The sequence below is a fragment of the Taudactylus pleione genome, unplaced genomic scaffold (assembly GCF_031769625.1).
Source record: "Taudactylus pleione unplaced genomic scaffold, aTauple2 ptg000043l, whole genome shotgun sequence".
NCBI lineage: Eukaryota > Metazoa > Chordata > Amphibia > Anura > Myobatrachidae > Taudactylus > Taudactylus pleione.
In genome coordinates this window covers 14,589,146-14,610,204 of record NW_028284445.1, presented here as the reverse complement: position 1 = coordinate 14,610,204, position 21,059 = coordinate 14,589,146, and the positions used below count along the sequence as shown (strand labels likewise).

Below are 21,059 nucleotides of genomic sequence, written 5' to 3'. Positions count from 1 at the left end.
CCAATCTTCTTGGAGATATCCCTAGGAGATTTAGGCCGGGTACACATCAGGCGATATATTGGATGATATATCTTGTTCCGATGCAGATCTGAGCGATATATCGTCCATATCCCTCAGTGTGTATGTGTACCCTAAATCATGCATTCACGTGTGTCACCAGTGGGGTCGTCCTATCTGATGTGCTGCACACCAGATAGGATGAAGACGGTGTACAAACAATGGAACTCCAATATATACAATGATAATATGAACAAACCAAGGAGGAATTCAATTAGCCACAGGACTTACCGCTCCAAGGGTGCACTTAACGTGGTGTTTTCTTTGCACCTCAGGAGAGTGCAAACAGAAATCCTCATTAAGTGCATTAGTGCATGGAGCCGTACACTCAGGGTGACACTTGAGCCATGTGCATGAGCAGTAACAGATAACCGCTCAGCCGCACAGTCATCAGCAATGCATAAAACTCTGAATCAGGACCTCTATGCCTTACCACGCGTTAGTCGCAGGGCTCACTGCGGGATATCATTGAATTGCTCTGGGCACTTAACCTGGGAGCCCTGCAGCTAATTGAATTCCCCTCAAAAGCGTTGAGATGTACAACAGTGTCTCCATGGGTGTTGGACAGATTTACGCTAAATCTTGTGAGACATAACTGTGCAATCAACCTGTGAACCAAGTGAGATGATAATCTTCTGATTGCTTTTATCCATATCATTACAAAACAAAAATGGTTCAGAATAATGTGGGCCCCTCATTGCCTACTATGGGGGAGATGCATGAAACCATCTAAAGAGGACAACGGGAGGAGCTCCCCATACCAGCCATACAGCATCTAGTTGTCATTTTTCAAATGCATTCTATCAAATGATAACTACAAGCTGATTGGTTGCTATGGGGAATCTGGTCACTGGTGTTTTCAAAAGGTAATAATGAAGTGACAAAAATTAAACAGTTCAGTTTACCTGTAATAAATATATAGATAGTAGTTTTAAATTCCTTGGATGAGGTAAAGTATTCGTACTGGCAGCTATAAAATCCAGTGTCATTTAGCTGAGCCTTGTGCAAGGTAAAATTTCTATGGCAGATTGTCTTGGGGCTTCCCTGACACGAGTTCTCCGTAATCTGGAGCCTGTTTCTGTCTATTGTTGAGGTGGCCGGGAGTTTCCAGGAAAGTTTTAGGTCACCTCTGTAAAAATTGGACATATAAGATTGTTGGTTAAAAAGGCAAATGATGATATTGTTCTCTCTCGAAACTATAGACATATAGTTTTTACCAATAATATTTACCATTAATTATAGACTTGAAGCCAGTTGGTTGTTCACCCCAATGTTTGGATGGTTTTCCTCACAGTCCAAAAATAAATTGTCAGGTTAATTAACTTTGTATGGAATTAACATTTAGTATTGTATGTGCTTATTATGTGGTTGAGAATTTGGACTGTGAGTTCCAATGGGGTAGGGACTGATGTGAGCAACTAAACAGTCTCTGTAAAAGTGCTGCGTAACATTTCAGTGCTATATAGACAAAGTTTAACAATAAGGAATAATATACAGATTAAATTTATATTGCAATGGCAGCTAGGGTTCACCATGGATAGTCATGATGGCGATGGAGAGTGTTTTCCCCACCAATGGTAAACATTGGTGACTGATACCCAATCCAGAGTGCTGGACTCAAGGAATCGATGGGTCAACTATAGATGGTTTCTTACCGATGGTGGAAAACCTTTGACTGTCAATGGCTGGTGATCACTAATGGCAGGTAGACAGTGCAAATATATTTTAATCTTTTATTCTTCTTCTGTGATCATTATTTTTGCACAATTGCACACAGCTTTCTGGGGAAGCACATCGCTTTGTATACCAATGTTGTGATGTTTGTGATGGTGTAAAATGTTGCTTCTTCTGATAAAGAAGCTAGGATGTTCAGAGTGATCCCTTCTACAATTAAAGTCTAAGGGGTCTATTTACTAAGCCTTAGTTAGAGATAAAGTGAACGGAGATAATCAGTTCCTAACTTCCATGTCACAGGCTGTGTTTGGAAATAGACACTTAGGAGCTGGTACCTTACATCCAAAAGCTTAGTAAATAGACCCCTAAGGGGTCTATTTACTAAAGTGTAGGTTTTTAGAAGTGGAGATGCTTCCCATAGCGACCAATCAGATTCTAGATATTATCTTCTATAAGGTGTTGGATAAATGTTAAGTAGAACCTGATTGATTGCTATGAGCAACATCTCCACTTCTAAAAACCAGCACTTTAGAAAATATACCCCTAAGCATAGTGATGGGTGTCTTACTACAGGTAATTGCAAAGACAAGATAATGGACAATGCTTACACAAAGCGTTTGTACGACACAAAATAGTGGTGTGTTCGTAAACCCGATGGAGAAATTTGTTCTAAAAAAATATTATGCACTGGAATTCTGCATTTTTTTTGCAAATTAATATAATAAGCCTTTCAGTTTTTTATCCCTGTGATCAAGAACAAATCATGTTATACCAGGTTACAATACACGTAGGACATATATCTAAGATACAGCCAAAAGACTGCTGTAGTTTGGACTTCTTAGTTTAAGTAGATAAGGGAAAACTGAATTAACATGATTGCATGTTCTTCTCTATATATACCAAAGTTATGATGATACACAAGGGGGAAAAGTACATGTGTTGCAGGTAATTTGTGAAATGTAATTTAATGCTGCATTGATAAATATTTGCCTAGGTGGTTGCTCCTCATCTCTCAAACACCATGGCAGTATTTGTGCACATGACCATTGTCTTTTAGCAAGCAAATAGTATGTGAAACATTTATTACCTGCACGCAAGTTGTATCGGCTGGCCTGCTTGTACAACTAACTCTTTCCCTTTTATATTTAGAACAGGTGCTTTGAACTTGGAACCAGAACTGTGACCTGTGATATAAGAGAAAAAATGTTGATTAATGAAATTAAATATACAATGACTTGCTGTTTATTCCAAGATCTTTACACTTGTTGAACTATCCAACAGCAGAAACTGACCACACATTGAGAAATAGACACTGGTGGTGGGGGGGGGGTATATTTACTAAAGTTTGGGTTTTTAGAAGTGGAGATGTTGCCCATAGCAACCAAAGCAATCATACTATATTTACATAATAGAGATATGTACAATAAAAACCAGAGCAAGTAGTGTGGTGAAAAAAAAGTTGCAACTTGCGTTTATGTCCAACTCTGATGAGGTCCTATATATTGAGTTAGGACATTATGCGATACCCCTAAAGTGTACACAGGGCCTGATTCAGAGCCGGACGCTCTGACAGAGCGCTCGCTCTGAATCAGGGCCGGCCCTCTGGTTTTTTAGAGCGGCCTCCTGGCCGCTCGCATAGCTGTGGGTGACCACCCACAGCTATAGCGAGCGGCCAGGAAGATGGTCGCGATGTTCAAGACCATCGCGACCATCGGGCTTGTGACGAGACCCTTGTGGTAGGGTCTCGTTGCCGCAAGCCCGAGAGTGCTTTCGGCTCAAACAGAGCCGAAATCTCTCCCACTGACATCACTTGTGATGTCAGTGGGGCCGGCCCCAGATGGTAGGCGTTACCATGGGAACGCCTCCGTCTGGCCAGCCACGCCCCCGTCCTGCCCACCAAAGGGGGCGTGCTGTCACTCAACATCGACAGCACGCCCCCTTTGGTACGAGAACAGGAGCGACGGCTTGGCCGTCGCTATCTGGGTCTCACGCGTGCGCACGACAGAGCTGGCTCTGTCGTGTGCATGCGCACTGGGCCTACATTGACCCACTTACGAGCGCTCAGCGCTCGCGAGCGGGTCTGAATCAGGCCCACTGTCCAGTTCATATATATATATATATATACTGTTCTAATGGTAAAACAAAATGCCCGTGTTTATATAAGAGTGCCATTTGTATTTCTTCATGTTAACACCCCTCAAAGAGGGGAATTTGGTGCTGGCCGCCCTCTCTGGACTGTGAGGACTGATGGGCATGCGGCAAGGGACAGATAATGCGCAGCTGCTGTGTAGTGGGAGAGATAGCACCACAGTGGGCTAACAGTACAGAGGGGCAGAGCAGCGCGAGCGGTGAGCAGGAAGGAGGCCGCACGTGACCGCTAGTATAAAAGAGAGCACCCGCGGGGGCCGTCAGGAGTAGTGTGACAGTGTGGTGCCTGAGGTAAGCGAGCAGCGGGGACACTTCATCTTATCCTCCATCTTATCCTCCAATATTATCCTTCAACCCGGGCAATGTTTGCAAATACTGAACCCTAGTTAGATAATCCCTTGCATGCAGGGAGGACTAGAGGGCGGCTATTGTATTTTGTTCTCTTTTGGTGCACCAAGTAGTTGTTGGTCATAGTTTTTTTCATTTATGCTATTACGCATGAATGTGATGCTATATGTATGTGTGCTTTTAACTTATTATTCCGGATCAAGATGTATCTATATATACATATATATATATTAGGGGTGTGCACCGGCCACTTTTCGTGTTTTGTGTTTTGGTTTTGGATCTGGATCTTTCTTCGTGTTTTGGATCTGGATTGGTTTTGCCAAAACCACCCTTCCGTGTTTTGGGTTCTGGGTTTTGTGTTTTGGATCTGTATTTTTTTGAAAAAAAGCATAAAAACAGCTAAAATCACAGAATTTGTAGGTTTTTCTGCTCCTATGCTATTATTAACCTCAATAACCTTAATTTCCACTCATTTCCAGTCTATTCTGAACACCTCACACCTCACAATAGTGTTTTTATGTCCAAAAGGTTGCACCGAGGTAGCTGGATGACTATGCTAAGCGACACGAGTGGGCGGCACAAACACGTGACCCATCTAGGAGTGACACTGCAGTGGCAGGCAGGATGGCAGTTAGAAAAACTAGGCCCCAAACTGTACATAATGCAAAGAAAAAAAGAGGTGCAAGATGGAATTGTCCTTGGGCCCTCCCACCCACCCTTATGTTGTATAAACAGGACATGCACACTTTAACAAATCAATCATTTCAGCGCCAGGGTCTGCCACACAACTGTGGCTGAAATGATTGGTTCGTTTGGGCCCCCACAAAACAAGCTGGCAATTAATGTGTCCCTGCACAAACTGGCTCTACGGAGGCAAGATGTCATCCTCATCCTCCTCATCCACCGATTCCTCACCCTCTTCAGTGTGTACATCCTCATCCTCACAAAGTATTAACTCGTCCCCACTTGAATCCACCACCACAGGTCCCTCTGTACCTTCTGGAGGCTGGTCTCCCTGGAAGAGCTGATAATTCATTTTGATGAACATCATCTTCTCCACATTCTGTGGAAGCAACCTCCTACGCCTTTCGCTGACAAGGTTCCCGGCTGCACTAAACACTCTTTCGGAGTACACACTGGAGGGGGGGCAACTCAGGTAAAATAGAGCCAGTTTGTACAGGGGCCTCCAAATTGCCTCTTTTTCCTGCCAGTACAGGTATGGACTGTCTGACATGCCTACTTGGATGCTGTCACCGATGTAATCCTCCACCATTCTGTCAATGGTGACAGTATCATATGCAGTGACAGTAGACATGTCAGAAATTGTTGCCAGGTCCTTCAGTCCGGACCAGATGTCCAAACTTGGTCCTGCCTGCCCTGCATCACCGCCAGCGGGTTGCTTAGGATACCTAAGTTTTTTCCTGGCAGCCCCAGTTGCGGGAGAAAATGAAGAAGGAGCCGTTGACGTGTCACGTTCCGCTTCAGCTGACAGTGTGTTCACCAGCAGGTCTTTGCACCTCTGCAGGCTTGTGTCGGCCGGAAAGAGAGACACCACATAGGCTTTAAACCTAGGATCGAGCACGGTGGCCAAAATGTAGTGGTCTGATTTCAACAGATTGACCACCCTGGAATCCTGGCAAAGCGAATGAAGGGCTTCATCCACAAGTCCCACATGCCGAGCGGAATCGCTCCGTCTTAGCTCCTCCTTCACTTTCTCCAGCTGCTTCTGCAAAAGCCTGATGAGGGGAATGACCTGACTCAAGCTGGCAGTGTCTGAACTGACTTCACGTGTGGCAAGTTCGAAGGGCTGAAGAACCTTGCACAACACAGAAATCATTCTCCACTGCGCTTGAGTCAGGTGCATACCCCCTCCTTTGCCTATGTCATAGGTGGATGTATAGGCTTGTATGGCCTTTTGCTGCTCCTCCATCCTCTGAAGCATATAGAGGGTTGAGTTCCACCGCGTCACAACCTCTTGCTTCAGGTGATGGCGGGGCAGGTTCAAGAGTGTTTGCTGGCGCTCCAGTCTTCGGCACGCAGTCGCTGAATGGCGAAAGTGGCCAGAAATTTTTCGGGCCACCCAAAGCGTCTCCTGCACGCCCCTGTCGCTTTTCAGAAAATTCTGCACCACCAAGTTTATTGTGTGAGCAAAACATGGGACGTGCTGGAATTTGCCCAGATGTAATGCCCGCACAATATTGGTGGCGTTGTCAGATATCACAAATCCCCAGGAGAGTCTAAGTGGGGTAAGCCACTGGGCGATGATTTCCCTCAGTTTCTCTAAGAGGTTGTCGGCGGTGTGCCTCTTACTGAAACCGGTGATACACAGCGTAGCCTGCCTTGTAACGAGCTGGCGTTTCTGAGATGCTGCTACTGGTGACGCTGCTGCTGTTGCTGCGTAAGGTGATACATCTACCCAGTGGGCTGTCACAGTCATATAGTCCTTAGTCTGCCCTGTTCCACTTGTCCACATGTCCGTGGTTAAGTGGACATTGTGTACAACGGCATTTTTCAGGACACTGAGGACACTTTTTCTGACGTTTCTGTACAGTCTCGGTATCGCCTGCCTAGTGAAGTGGAATCTAGACGGGATTTGGAACCGGGGACACACTACCTCCATCAATTGTCTAAATCCCACTGCACTAATGGCGGATACCGGACGCACGTCTAACACCAACATAGCAGTCAAGGCCTCAGTTATACGTTTTGCTTCAGGATGACTGCTGTCGTACTTCATCCTCCTCGCTAAGGACTGTTGGAGGGTCAATTGTTTAGTAAAAGTAGTGGTGTTCCTACTTCCTCTCTGGGATGATGAACGACTCCCAGCAGCAGCAGCAACAGCAGCAGCGGCAGCAGTAGGCGTAGCAATGCAGGATCCTCCGGAGGAATCCCGGATAGGAGAGTCAGTCATGCCAGTGATATGGCCTGCAGGACTACTTCCGATCCTGACTAAGGAGGAAATTGACGAGGAGGGAGTTGACGGTGTGGTTTGCAGGCGCTTGGATACAACAGGACAACGGGATTTAGGTGTCCCTGGACTGCTTACGGTCTGAGCCAAAGTTTCTGAACTTGACAGTAACTTTTTATGAACGCGCTGCAGGTGCCGTATAAGGGAGGATGTTCCTAGGTGGTTGACGTCCCTACCCCTACTTATTTCACCTTTACATATGGTACATATGGCAAGACAGTTGTTGTCCGGATTTGGATAGAAATATTGCCAGACCAAAGAGGTGGAATGTTTGGTCTTCTGCCCAGGCATGACCGTGATGGGCTTTTTCATCCCACGGACAACAACTGTCTCCCCCGGAGCCTGATTTAAACAAACCACATCACCATCAGAATCCTCCTCGCCAACTTCCTCCTCAGCGCCAGCTACACCAGTATCCTCATCCTGTTGTACTTCAACAGTGACATCTTCAATTTGCATATCAGCAAGTGGACTGTGGGTGCTCCTTTCAGCACTTGCAGGGGGCGTGCAAATGGTGGAAAGAGCCACCTCTTCCCGTCCAGTGCTGGGAAGGTCAGGCATCGCAACCACCACCACACTTGGACTCTCTTTGGGGATTTGTGATATCTTCTTAGAAAGCACAGTTCTTCGCTGTGCTTTTGCCAGCTTAACTCTTTTGATTTTTTTAGTGGGAGGAGTGCTTCCATCGTCATGTGAAGCTGAACCACTAGTCATGAACATACTAGGGATCGACCTTAGCCGTTCCTTGCCACTCCGTGTCGTAAATGGCATATTGGCAAGTTTACGTTTCTCTTCAGCTGATTTAAATGTCTTTTTCAAGGTCATTTTCCTGAACTTTGCCATTTGGGATTGTATGTGCCCTCTACTATGACATTGGGCATCGGCCTTGGCAGACGACGTTGATGGCATGTTATCGTCTATGTCATGACTAGTGGCAGCAGCTTCAGCACTAGGAGGAAGTGGTTCTTGATCTTTCTCTATTTTATTTTTATCGGAGAAAGTTTGGTCCTCCATTTATGTTATATCGATTTGATATATACGTGCGGCTAAACACAGAAAATAAATTTTTTTTTGGTTCGGACTGGAGTGTACTTTGTGGGTTACAGCACCCTTTAACGGTCAAGCCAGCCGGCCCTTTACTTATGACACAGGCGCACTCTTGGCACTACTTTGTTGATGCACTTGCGGCTACTGCGCACACAATTCACAAACACAGAAAATAATTTTTTTTTGGTTTGGACTGGAGTGTACTTTGGGGGTTACAGCACCCTTTAACGGTCAAGCCAGCCGGCCCTTTACTTATGACACAGGCGCACGCTTGGCACTACTTTGTTGATGCACGTGCGGCTACTGCGCACACAATTCACAAACACAGAAAATAATTTTTTTTTGGTTTGGACTGGAGTGTACTTTCGGGGGTTACAGCACCCTTTAACGGTCAAGCCAGCCGGCCCTTTACTTATGACACAGGCGCACGCTTGGCACTACTTTGTTGATGCACGTGCGGCTACTGCGCACACAATTCACAAACACAGAAAATAATTTTTTTTTAGGTTTGGACTGGAGTGTACTTTCGGGGGTTACAGCACCCTTAACGGTCAAGCCAGCCGGCCCTTTACTTATGACACAGGCGCACGCTTGGCACTACTTTGTTGATGCACGTGCGGCTACTGCGCACACAATTCACAAACACAGAAAATAATTTTTTTTTAGGTTTGGACTGGAGTGTACTTTCGGGGGTTACAGCACCCTTAACGGTCAAGCCAGCCGGCCCTTTACTTATGACACAGGCGCACGCTTGGCACTACTTTGTTGATGCACGTGCGGCTACTGCGCACACAATTCACAAACACAGAAAATAATTTTTTTTTTGGTTTGGACTGGAGTGTACTTTCGGGGGTTACAGCACCCTTAACGGTCAAGCCAGCCGGCCCTTTACTTATGACACAGGCGCACGCTTGGCACTACTTTGTTGATGCACGTGCGGCTACTGCGCACACAATTCACAAACACAGAAAATAATTTTTTTTTTGGTTTGGACTGGAGTGTACTTTCGGGAGTTACAGCACCCTTAACGGTCAAGCCAGCCGGCCCTTTACTTATGACACAGGCGCACGCTTGGCACTACTTTGTTGATGCACGTGCGGCTACTGCGCACACAATTCACAAACACAGAAAATAATTTTTTTTTGGTTTGGACTGGAGTGTACTTTCAGGGGTTACAGCACCCTTTAACGGTCAAGCCAGCCGGCCCTTTACTTATGACACAGGCGCACGCTTGGCACTACTTTGTTGATGCACGTGCGGCTACTGCGCACACAATTCACAAACACAGAAAATAATTTTTTTTTAGGTTTGGACTGGAGTGTACTTTCGGGGGTTACAGTACCCTTAACGGTCAAGCCAGCCGGCCCTTTACTTATGACACAGGCGCACGCTTGGCACTACTTTGTTGATGCACGTGCGGCTACTGCGCACACAATTCACAAACACAGAAAATAATTTTTTTTTTGGTTTGGACTGGAGTGTACTTTCGGGGGTTACAGCACCCTTAACGGTCAAGCCAGCCGGCCCTTTACTTATGACACAGGCGCACGCTTGGCACTACTTTGTTGATGCACGTGCGGCTACTGCGCACACAATTCACAAACACAGAAAATATATTATTTTTTTAGCACTTGGGGGGAGCACCCCTGATGGACAGAGCACCCCCTGGACAACACTACAGCACCCCTTTAGGACTGGGACACTGCACAGGACTTTGGAACTGACTGCACAACACAGTCCAGCCAGCCCCTATGGACTTTGAAGTAGTGGACACAGCCCCTATTAACAACAGCAGCACAGCACAACACAGCCAGCCCCTATGGACTTTGAAGTAGTGGACAACAGCAGCACTACACTACACTACACTACACAGCACTAACTCCCACCCTCCCTCTTCACTGTCCACAGCCGAGTGAGAAAATGGCGCCGACGCGGGTACCTTATATAGGATCCAAAACCCGCGAGACTCGGAAGGCGGGATGATGACGTTTTGCCTCGATGTCAGATCCGAGTCAGGCGGGAAAAGTCGAGCCTGACTCGGATCGGACTCGGATCGGGGGGGCTCGGGGGGGTTCGGATTTCAGAAATCCGAACCCGCTCACCCCTAATATATATATATATACACACACACACACCCACACACAGTCGGATCAAAAATCCAGAGTTCCGGTTTTAATAAAATTTACGGATCCCAGTGCAATTTTCTGACTAGTACAATGTGTGTACTAAATTGTATTTAAACTTGTTAAAAATGTATTGTTAATTGTAGAAGTTCTCATTTGACTAAACTGCAATTGTTTGAATAAATACTGTATACTCTTTTGTTGCACACTATTGCCTGTATCTAAATTGTCTCCTTCCCAGAAGAACCAAGGAGATTCTGAGACAGAGGGGTCTATTTACTAAGCAGTGTCAGGAGACAGAGTGAAAAGTGATAAGGTACCAGCCAATCAGCTCCCAACTGCCATCTCACAGGCTGTGTTTGAAAAATGACAGTTGGGAGCTGGCTGGCACCTTATCACTTTTACTCTGTCTCCTAACACTGCTTAGTAAATAGACCCCAGAGTTACTTGGTAAGGAAACTCCCCAACGCACCACTCGTAGAACAGTACACCATTGGTGAGGATAACCCTGTACAGGGATTCCGGCTTTTGCGCAACCCGGTTCCCTAGTAATATAGCTAACCACCATTAATAGAAGAAACAGGTATTTACCTTTACCTTACTTTTTTCTCTATCTCTCCCTAGAGGTAGTGAGGGTTATCCTCACCAAGGGAATCAATTCCCCATACTTCATTTAGAGGAGTTATAGACTTTCCCTCCAAGTACCTCCTTCTAGACACTTTTTCTGAGGTATTCACTGCCTATGGGCAAATACCCAGTCAGGGTCATAGAGGACTGGAACAGAGGAGTTTCCTTTTCCTTTTTCCTTCTTATCTCGTCACTTTTTTTGTATATAACATAAATCTTCTTTTCATCTCAATAATTATAAAGAGGTATGTAACAATTACAAAAGAAGTAAAGAACAACTGTTATATGGTATGGAAATATATGGCTATAAATTAATTATCGTTTATTTATTATCATCACCCAGATTTTAGGTCTCCATAAGGGAGATTATTCTCTACAAAACTCATTCCAGGATAGGATTGAATTCATATATTTTTTTGTTACCTTCACTATAACTGTACTTTTCTTTCTGTACTCTCATCAGCTCCGTGTCTTGGAGCTGACAGCAGATACAGGGTACTAATTTATCACATATATTGGAGTACAGGACTCTCACTGATTATTCAATGTCGACGGACAAATAATCAGAAGCAGATCCCTATTCCTATTTCATACATGTGCTTTTCATGACTGACTATATGCTAATCTTTTGGAACAAGTGAGACATGCAGGGCTTGTTCATTAATATTACTGCAGTTCCCTGCTAAATGTTTTAGAATAGTCCCGTATATTTATCTCATGTATGTTTTTGTTGATGAATATTTTGATTTGTTCTAAATAAGTAAGAATCTGCATATCAAATCCTAGCTATTTTCATGCACAATTTAGGAGATTTACTATTACTATTATAGTCTGTCATTATGCAATATATGGATATCCTGTCTGAGCTCGGGGAGGACTGGAATGTGGTTTAGTGTCTAATTATCTGTTTAATTATCTTTTTAATATATGTATTTTAAATTTATTTGTTACTATTTTTTAGGATAGAGGTGTATTAAAAGTTATGTTTTAAGTTTAATTTAAAACATTAGAATAAGTGTGCCCCCAAACAAAGAGTCTTCTTTACTTTCTTTTGTTTCACATATGATATCTTCTGACTTATGGGGAGCACCGCCGAATCTTCATATTAAATAGGTATGAAATAAGGGCTTGATTGCTATTAATTTACCACAATTGACTCATGTTATCGGTTACCAAATACGTCTTTTCATTAAAAAAATTTTGTGAACATACCTGTGCACTGACCATCCCCAATATATGTTGTACAAATTACAGGCAAACAAGGAACAGTTGTCATCTAATATTAGTTAGCTATTAGTAAGATTTTAATCAGTATATGTTTTATTAAAGTGCTAATAATTTATGTAACATTATACCATGTTTAAGTTGTGTACAAACATTACATATTAAACCAAACTGATACACAAAAGAGAAGATGGCTATTGAACAGCCTGGATGCACAGTGGTTAGAATTGTTGCTTCACAGACTAGGGTCATAAGTTAAATTCCGAATCAGGGCACTATATGTGTGTAGTTTGTATGTTCTCCTTGTGTTTGTGTGAGTTTCCTCAGGGTGCTAGAGTTTCATCTCATATGCCAAATATATAATGAAAGGTTAATTGGCTATTCACTAAAGTGTATCCTAGGGTGCACATGTAAGTTATGAAAATTAGACGTTAAGCTCCAATGGGACAGGGATTGATGTGAAGTTAAGTATTCTCTGTACAACGCAGCATAATTTACAATCTAAGTAATAAAAAATAATTGTACAGTAGTGAGAAAATGGACTATTTCAAATAAGTGTCATTGCCAGATTCAATACTTGCAATGATGCTGCTAATTAGAGACACTTGATAACTAGGGGATATGTTTCCAAAGCTGCCGCTTACCACCGGTTCTGGCTGCATGATTTAAAAGGGCAATAATATGAAATGCAAAACACACCTGGTTTTGAAATTAATATTATTGCCAATTTAAACCCAGCAGTAAGAACCGTTGTCAAGCAGAAGCTTTGAAAAGCTACCACTTAGTAAATATACTCCTACAGAACACACACACATATATAGTACTGTGCAAACGTTTTAGGCAGGTGTGGAAATAATGCTGCAAAGTAAGAATGCTTTCAATGCTTTACACTTGCACAAAGCAAGCAATCATACCAAACAGGTAATAATGATCATCATTTTCATAGGTAGGTTGAAACACAGGCCCTGATTCAGAGCCGGTCGCTATTTGCGCTCGCTCGTCCAGAAAATAGGGGTGGCTATTCAAATGAACCGGGTATGAACTGCTCGTTATTCTTGTGGTTGGTTTTTGCTACCACAATTTTGCGAGCAGTTCTGGCTAAAAAAAACCCAGTGACGTGGTCAATGACGCTGCTGTTTTAAATATGCACACCCATAAAACGCCCGTTTTGACCTTTAAGCACGCCTGCGTTCTGATTTCCACTACCCGTTTTCAAGCACCTTCCCCTGTTACCACCCACATACGCCTCATCCTGTCACTCAAATTAGCAGGCATTCGCTATTTTGCGAGCACATGAATTTCGTCCGCACTGACTGGTTCGCGCATGCGTATAACGATCCGTACGCATGCACAGTTTGGCAAACATCGCTCGGAGCGAACGAGCTGCCGCTTTCGAGTGACTCTGAATGAGGGCCACAGTCATTAACTGAAACAGCTGTATAGGAGGCTTAAAACTGGGTGAGGAACAGCCAACCTCTGGTACAAAGGTGAGGTTGTGGAAGACAGTTTAATGTCACAGGTCATACACCATGGCAAGACTGAGCACAGCAAGAAGACACAAGGTAGTTACACACTGTACTGCAATAGCAAGGTCTCTCCCAGGCAAAGATTTCAAATCAGATTGAGGTTTCAGGATGTTGTGTTCAAGCTCATTTGAAGAAGCACAAAGAAACGGGCAACGTTGAGGGTCATAGACGCAGTGGTCGGCCAAGGAAACTTAGTGCATCAGATGAAAGACACATCATACTTATTTCCTTTCGAAATCGGAAGATATCCAGCAGTGCCATCAGCTCAGATCTGGCAGAAACCAGTGGGACCCAGGTATACCCATCTACCATTCAGAGAAGTCTGGTCAGAAGTGGTCTTCATCTAAGAATTGTGAACTTTCGATGTGGAAACAAGTGACTCAACTATGCATGAAAACATAGGAACTGGGGTGCAGAAAAATGGCAGCAGGTGCTCTGGACTGATGAGTCAAAAATGTTAAATATTTGGCTGTAACAGAAGGCAGTTGGTTCTCCGACGGGCTGGAGAGTGGTACAATAATGAGTGTCTGCAGGCAACAGTGAACCATGGGGGAGGTTCCTTGCAAGTTTGGGTATGCATTTTAGCAAATGCACTTGGGGATTTGGTAAGCATTAATGGTGTCCTCAATGCTGAGAAATACAGGCAGGTACTTATCCATCATGCAATACCATCAGGGAGGTGTCTGATTGGCTCCAAATTTATTCTGCAGCAGGACGATGACCCCAAACATACAGCCAATGTCATTAAGAACTATCTTCAGTGTAAAGAAGAACAAGGAGTCCTGGAAGTGGTTATATGGCCCCCACAGAGACCTGATCTCAACATTATCAAGTCTGTCTGGGATTACATGAAGACACAGAAGGATTTAAGCAAGCCTACATCACAGAAGATCTGTTGTTAGTTCTCCAAGATGTTTAGAACAACCTCCCTGTCGAGTTTTTTCAAAAACTGTGTGCAAGTGTACCTAGAAGAATTGATGCTGTTTTGAAGGCAAAGGCTGGTCACCCCAAATATTGATTTGATTTAGATTTCTTTTCTGTTCATTCACTTTGCATTTTATTAATTAATACAAATAAATGATCAACACCTCTATGTTTGAAAGCATTTTTACATTGCAGCATTTTTTCCACACCTGCCTAACACTTTTGCACGGTACTGTGTGTGTGTGTCTGTATATAAATTTGTGAATTTATTAACTTAATCCAAAATACTATAATAAAATAAGTAGTGTACAAGAGTTTATAATGCATTTTTTTGTAGTTTATTGCAAAATAGAAGCAAGCAAGGAATCTTAGAAGTACTTTGCATGAAGACATACTGTAGTAGATATTACATATAATCCAGTAGACGGATGAGAGTAACTCCTATCATGTGTATCAGGGGTGCACAAATATACATAATTAGTCATTATAAAAGAGATTAGCAGGGAAAGAGTTCACCATGCTATGCAGGCTTGTCGAGATCAAAGCAGCTGGAAATCCTAATACTCACTAAATGAAAACAACATCAGTGGTTTTGCTGAGTCTCGCATGGAACAGTGCACACATGAATGCAACGGAACATCTGGAACACTACTGAGCTGCCGTGAGCTAAAAGCTCGTGCCAGAAAGCTCCAGCAGCGCACTGCCAGTCACAAGGTAAGCTGAGGAAATGCGATTTTCAATGTGTCCCGTGCTGTAGTACAAAATCAGAGCACAGATTTAGAATTGCCTGTTATATTGTTGGTAATTTGCAGAGATGTAAGCTTTTTCCGGCCTGGTGGATCTTACTTTCCATCCAATCAGTTTAGGAAAAATAATTAAACTGTCCTATTTTTATTTCTTTTTATTCCTATAGTAATAGTCTGGAAACATAGATGCACCAAGCTGGGGGGGGGAACTAAACTTATGAAAATTACTCCCTCATTGTGTGTCCCCTGTTTTATTGCCAATAGAACTAGACCTCTGTAGCATATCTAAAGCTGGGTACACACTATGTGATTTGTAGCCAGCCGACGACATGACGCAAGAACGATATATCGCGCTTTCTGTACACAGTATACGATCCGGTGTACGAACGTGCGATATATCGTTCCATGCTGCATGTAGCAGCATGGCATCATTCTTTGCATCATAACATCTGGTGTGCAGTGTACACACACATAATGAGCACACACTACACACTATACGATCTGCACCATATATTGTTCCAATCTGCACTGTGAGTGCGCTCGCGGATCATCATCATACTAATGTCATGATGTCATAATGTCTCGTCGCCAAAGTTAAGAGAAGGCTGTCTGGTCAGTAAATAGAGAAAGAGCAGCCATACAGAGAACGAGCAGCCATGCAAGTAATACCTTTTTTCCACCAAAAACCCTAGTCCGACCTGGGTATGCAAATCCAGCGCATGCACAGCAAGGCAGGCAATCGCACGGCAAGGCATTAGCACGCCCACTATGTCTTAGCGTGCAATCACTTAGTGTATGCAGATGCCCACCAGCCATTCTTAAGACGCCCACTTGCGCACGTCATCTCCTGGAAGTGCATGAAAACATAGATACATCGAGCACCATCTGATGTGCTTGCAGCGCTTTAGGTTGACTATACCTTGCCGCAAGCACTGCGATCACTTCAGTGTATAATTCAACCAGGTGACATGTACTATGAAGCTGCCTTTTAATTATGCACGCCTCTGAAACAGCGTTAAGATTCTCAGGCACGCCTGTGTACGCACCTCCACTCCCCCGTTTATAATCTCCAGCCCCTGTTACCACCCACAAATGGCTTGACCTGTCACTCATTCAGTTGGGATGTCTATGCTGGGCGAGCGAGTACTTCCCGATCGCACGCGCACTGCGAAACATACGCATGCGCATATTGCAAAACATCGCTCGCTATGAGCTATCGCTTGCTAGCGAATGGGTCTGAATCAGGCCCATGTTTCCAACTCGGGACCTGTTCACAGCATAGGAAGAGCCAGCACTTGAAGATGGTCAGACACCGTTTACACAGCACACAGGGTTATTCTCAGGTCATCCCCATTCACACTGAACCTTGGTCTGTCCTGCTAAAGTTGTAAGGTCATAAAAAGTGGGAGGTGACTGCTCCCCAACCACCAATCAGCTCATTTTAGGCATGACCCAGGTCGGATAACCCGGGTTGCGCCATTTACACTGGTAGCTACCTGGGTTGGATTGTCAGGTCACTTGACCCGGGTTATTTTTCAGGGACCCTCTTACCCTGAGCTGTGACCCGGGTAACCCAGTAATAACCCGGGATTATCGCAGCAATGTAAAAGGAAGTTTAGGAGGGTGAAGGGTTGGTACAAAATAAAACTATATAAAGTTTGGGGGGGACACAATCAATCAAGCTATATAAATGGGGAGGGGTCACAAAATCAATAAAACCTAATAAAGCTACAAAATATACATTATAAAAAAGAGGAGGGGGACTTTAAAATATATTTTATCCTGTTGTTAATTCAGTACTGTACATTTATTTTCTAGTACAATTGAAATCTCCTTAACTTTTTATAGTGGCCCACTCAACAAGTATTGCCGCTTAATCCTATTATCTCTCTCCTTAGCTGGGTTATTTCACGTGAATGCACAGCAATGTGAAAGGGTCCAGTTGAAATAACCCAGCATTTCAACCCGGGTAACAAGCAGGGAGGAACACGTGTTCAACACGACTCGCGGTGTGAATGGGTAACTCGAGTTGATGCGACTCGGGACCTGTTCACAGCATAGGAAGAGCCAGCACTTGAAGATGGTCTCATCTCCAAGCGCCGATTTGGCATGTGCCTTTGGTGATATCATCCAGGGATGTGCGGTCAGGGTAGGCCGAGCCTCCCCTGTCATACTCCAGAGATTTGATATAAAAATGATTAAAATAATACAAAGAAGATATTTATAGCTTAGAAACATCTTTGTTTATTGTAATCATTGATATATTTAACTCTCATCAGCTTTGTGGAGTTCCCTGGGACTGCAGGGAGATGAGAGATGAGGCAGCAACAGCTCAGCCTCGCTTCTGTATAGTCAGACACTGCTTGCAGAGCTGGGGGTGGGACCACACCACGGGCAGTAGGCTGCACAAAAAGAGAGCTATTAGAGGCATGACTCTGTGTATGGGGGGCATGCCTTGAGCACTGATGGACACCTTAAATGTGTCATGTGACCAGGAAGTGCACTGCAGTGTTTAGAGATCGGAAATCAGTCAGCAGCAAGAGAAGACACAGTGATGCAGGTAGGAGAATCAATGGACAGTGAAGCTTAGTGTAGCGAGGGGAGAGTTACAACGAGTAGGGTGTGAGACAGACTCCCAGCACTCAGTGCCTCCTCAGCCATTGACCTCTCTGCAGGGCTGTAACTAGGGTGGGGCAACATGTGCCATGGCACAGGGCAGCGCAGGACTGGGGGGCGCTGTTCGGGCCTGTCAATTTTCTGTTTATAATCAATCTCTCTCTTGCTTTCTCATCTTTTATTCCCAGAATCTCCTGGCCGCCCCTATCTCCTCCTGACCAACTCCCCCTCCATCTGGCCAACTCCCAAAGCACTTTCAGCCACATCCTCTTTTATTTAACACACGCATTTCAAAATACTGTCATACCCGGGACTCAAACCTATCACATGGCAGTCAGACACCTTACACATGGAGCTATCTGCCCCACAATTTCTGCAGGTGAGTCTAGCTCCAGGCACACAGGGTACATACATATATCTCCCTACTGCTATATATATACTGTTGCATATACACTACAAGTAGCAGCATACTTGCCAACTCTCCCTGATTGTCAGGGAGACTCCCTGAAATAGCAGATATCTCCCAGTCTCCCTGAAGAGTCCAGCAATCTACCTGATTGCATCTTACAGTCATAATGAAGCTGTAATTTACAAAATATATACTTTTAAATGGGATAGTTAGTATAATTTCCCTGCATTGGTTATAAGGCACAATGATCCCTATGGCTACATGCATTTTCTGAAAAGTATCAGTGTGTTTTCATCAACAAATAGACCTTACTAACTGCTTTGGGGCTTATTTATATTTGTTTGTAAATCAATTTTATGACACGCCTCTCAGATGTAGCAGGACACGCCCACTTTACCGCCATGCTCATAGGTGTTACTATCACAATCTCCCTGAAGTGCTTTTTCAAAAGTAGGCAAGTATGAGTAGCACTCTTTCTATATCTTCAGTCGGTGATCTACAGTACACAGCCGGCTCCAGGCTTGTGCATGGCTATTCTGATGGACAATTCCTGCAGTGGTGCAGCTTCACTAGCACAGCTCTCCTACATCTAGAGACTGGTGAGTTATACTGCATAATTATTGTGTATCATCACTGAAGCCATTGGATTCACATTGTTTTAGGCAGTGATACCAGGATAACAGTTGTACAAGGGGATTGGTACACATTCATCATTGTATGGATTAGGGGTGAGCGGGTTCGGATTTCTGAAATCCGAACCCCCCCGAGCCCCCCCGATCCGAGTCCGATCCGAATCAGGCTCGACTTTTCCCGACTGACTCGGATCTGAAATCGAGGCAAAACTTCATCATCCCGCCTTCCGAGTCTCGCGGGTTTTGGATCCTATATAAGGTACCCGCGTCGGCGCCATTTTCTCTCTCGGCTGTGGACAGTGAAGAGGGAGGGTGGGAGTTAGGGCTGTGTAGTGTAGTGTAGTGTAGTGCTGCTGTTGTCCACTACTTCAAAGTCCATAGGGGCTGGCTGTGTTGTGCTGTGCTGCTGTTGTTAATAGGGGCTGTGTCCACTACTTCAAAGTACATAGGGGCTGGCTGGACTGTGTTGTGCAGTCAGTTCTCCATAGGGGCTGTGTCCACTCCAAAGTCCTGTGCAGTGTCCCAGTCCTAAAGGGGTGCTGTAGTGTTGTCCAGGGGGTGCTCTGTCCATCAGGGGTGCTCCCCCCAAGTGCTAAAAAAATAATATATTTTCTGTGTTTGTGAATTGTGTGCGCAGTAGCCGCACGTGCATCAACAAAGTAGTGCCAAGCGTGCGCCTGTGTCATAAGTAAAGGGCCGGCTGGCTTGACCGTTAAGGGTGATGTAACCCCCGAAAGTACACTCCAGTCCAAACCAAAAAAAAAATTATTTTCTGTGTTTGTGAATTGTGTGCGCAGTAGCCGCACGTGCATCAACAAAGTAGTGCCAAGCGTGCGCCTGTGTCATAAGTAAAGGGCCGGCTGGCTTGACCGTTAAGGGTGCTGTAACCCCCGAAAGTACACTCCAGTCCAAACCAAAAAAAAAATTATTTTCTGTGTTTGTGAATTGTGTGCGCAGTAGCCGCACGTGCATCAACAAAGTAGTGCCAAGCGTGCGCCTCTGTCATAAGTAAAGGGCCGGCTGGCTTGACCGTTAAAGGGTGCTGTAACCCCCAAAGTACACTCCAGTCCAAACCAAAAAAAAAATTATTTTCTGTGTTTGTGAATTGTGTGCGCAGTAGCCGCACGTGCATCAACAAAGTAGTGCCAAGCGTGCGCCTGTGTCATAAGTAAAGGGCCGGCTGGCTTGACCGTTAAAGGGTGCTGTAACCCCCAAAGTACACTCCAGTCCAAACCAAAAAAAAAATTATTTTCTGTGTTTGTGAATTGTGTGCGCAGTAGCCGCACGTGCATCAACAAAGTAGTGCCAAGTGTGCGCCTGTGTCATAAGTAAAGGGCCGGCTGGCTTGACCGTTAAAGGGTGCTGTAACCCCCGAAAGTACAGTCCAGTCCAAACCAAAAAAAAAATTATTTTCTGTGTTTGTGAATTGTGTGCGCAGTAGCCGCACGTGCATCAACAAAGTAGTGCCAAGCGTGCGCCTGTGTCATAAGTAAAGGGCCGGCTGGCTAGACTGTTAAAGGGTGCTGTAACCCCCAAAGTACACTCCAGTTCAAACCAAAAAAAAAATTATTTTCTGTGTTTGTGAATTGTGTGCGCAGTAGCCGCACGTGCATCAACAAAGTAGTGCCAAGCGTGCGCCTGTGTCATAAGTAAAGGGCCGGCTGGCTAGACCGTTAAAGGGTGCTGTAACCCCCGAAAGTACACTCCAGTCCAAACCAAAAAAAAAATTATTTTCTGTGTTTGTGAATTGTGTGCGCAGTAGCCGCACGTGCATCAACAAAGTAGTGCCAAGTGTGCGCCTGTGTCATAAGTAAAGGGCCGGCTGGCTTGACCGTTAAAGGGTTCTGTAACCCCCAAAGTACACTCCAAACCAAAAAAATATATATTTTCTGTGTTTGTGACTTGTGTGCACTGTGGCTGCACGTGCATCAACAAAGGAGCAGCGCCAAGCGTGCGCCTGTGTCCCATAAGTAAAGAGCCGGCTGGCTCA

At 44.5% G+C, this 21,059-nt stretch overlaps 1 protein-coding gene across 1 annotated transcript in view; it reads right to left on the bottom strand.

Annotated features, from left to right (window-relative positions):
* The window catches only part of FLT1 (fms related receptor tyrosine kinase 1), a 107,738-nt gene that overhangs the window by 60,976 nt on the left and 25,703 nt on the right, over positions 1-21,059 (bottom strand). The window contains exons 2-3 of the mRNA XM_088460270.1: positions 2,819-2,915; positions 963-1,186 (exon numbers count right to left, since the gene is read on the bottom strand). Of these exons, the coding sequence (XP_088316396.1) occupies positions 963-1,186; positions 2,819-2,915 (321 nt within the window). The remainder of the gene's footprint in view (positions 1-962; positions 1,187-2,818; positions 2,916-21,059) is intronic.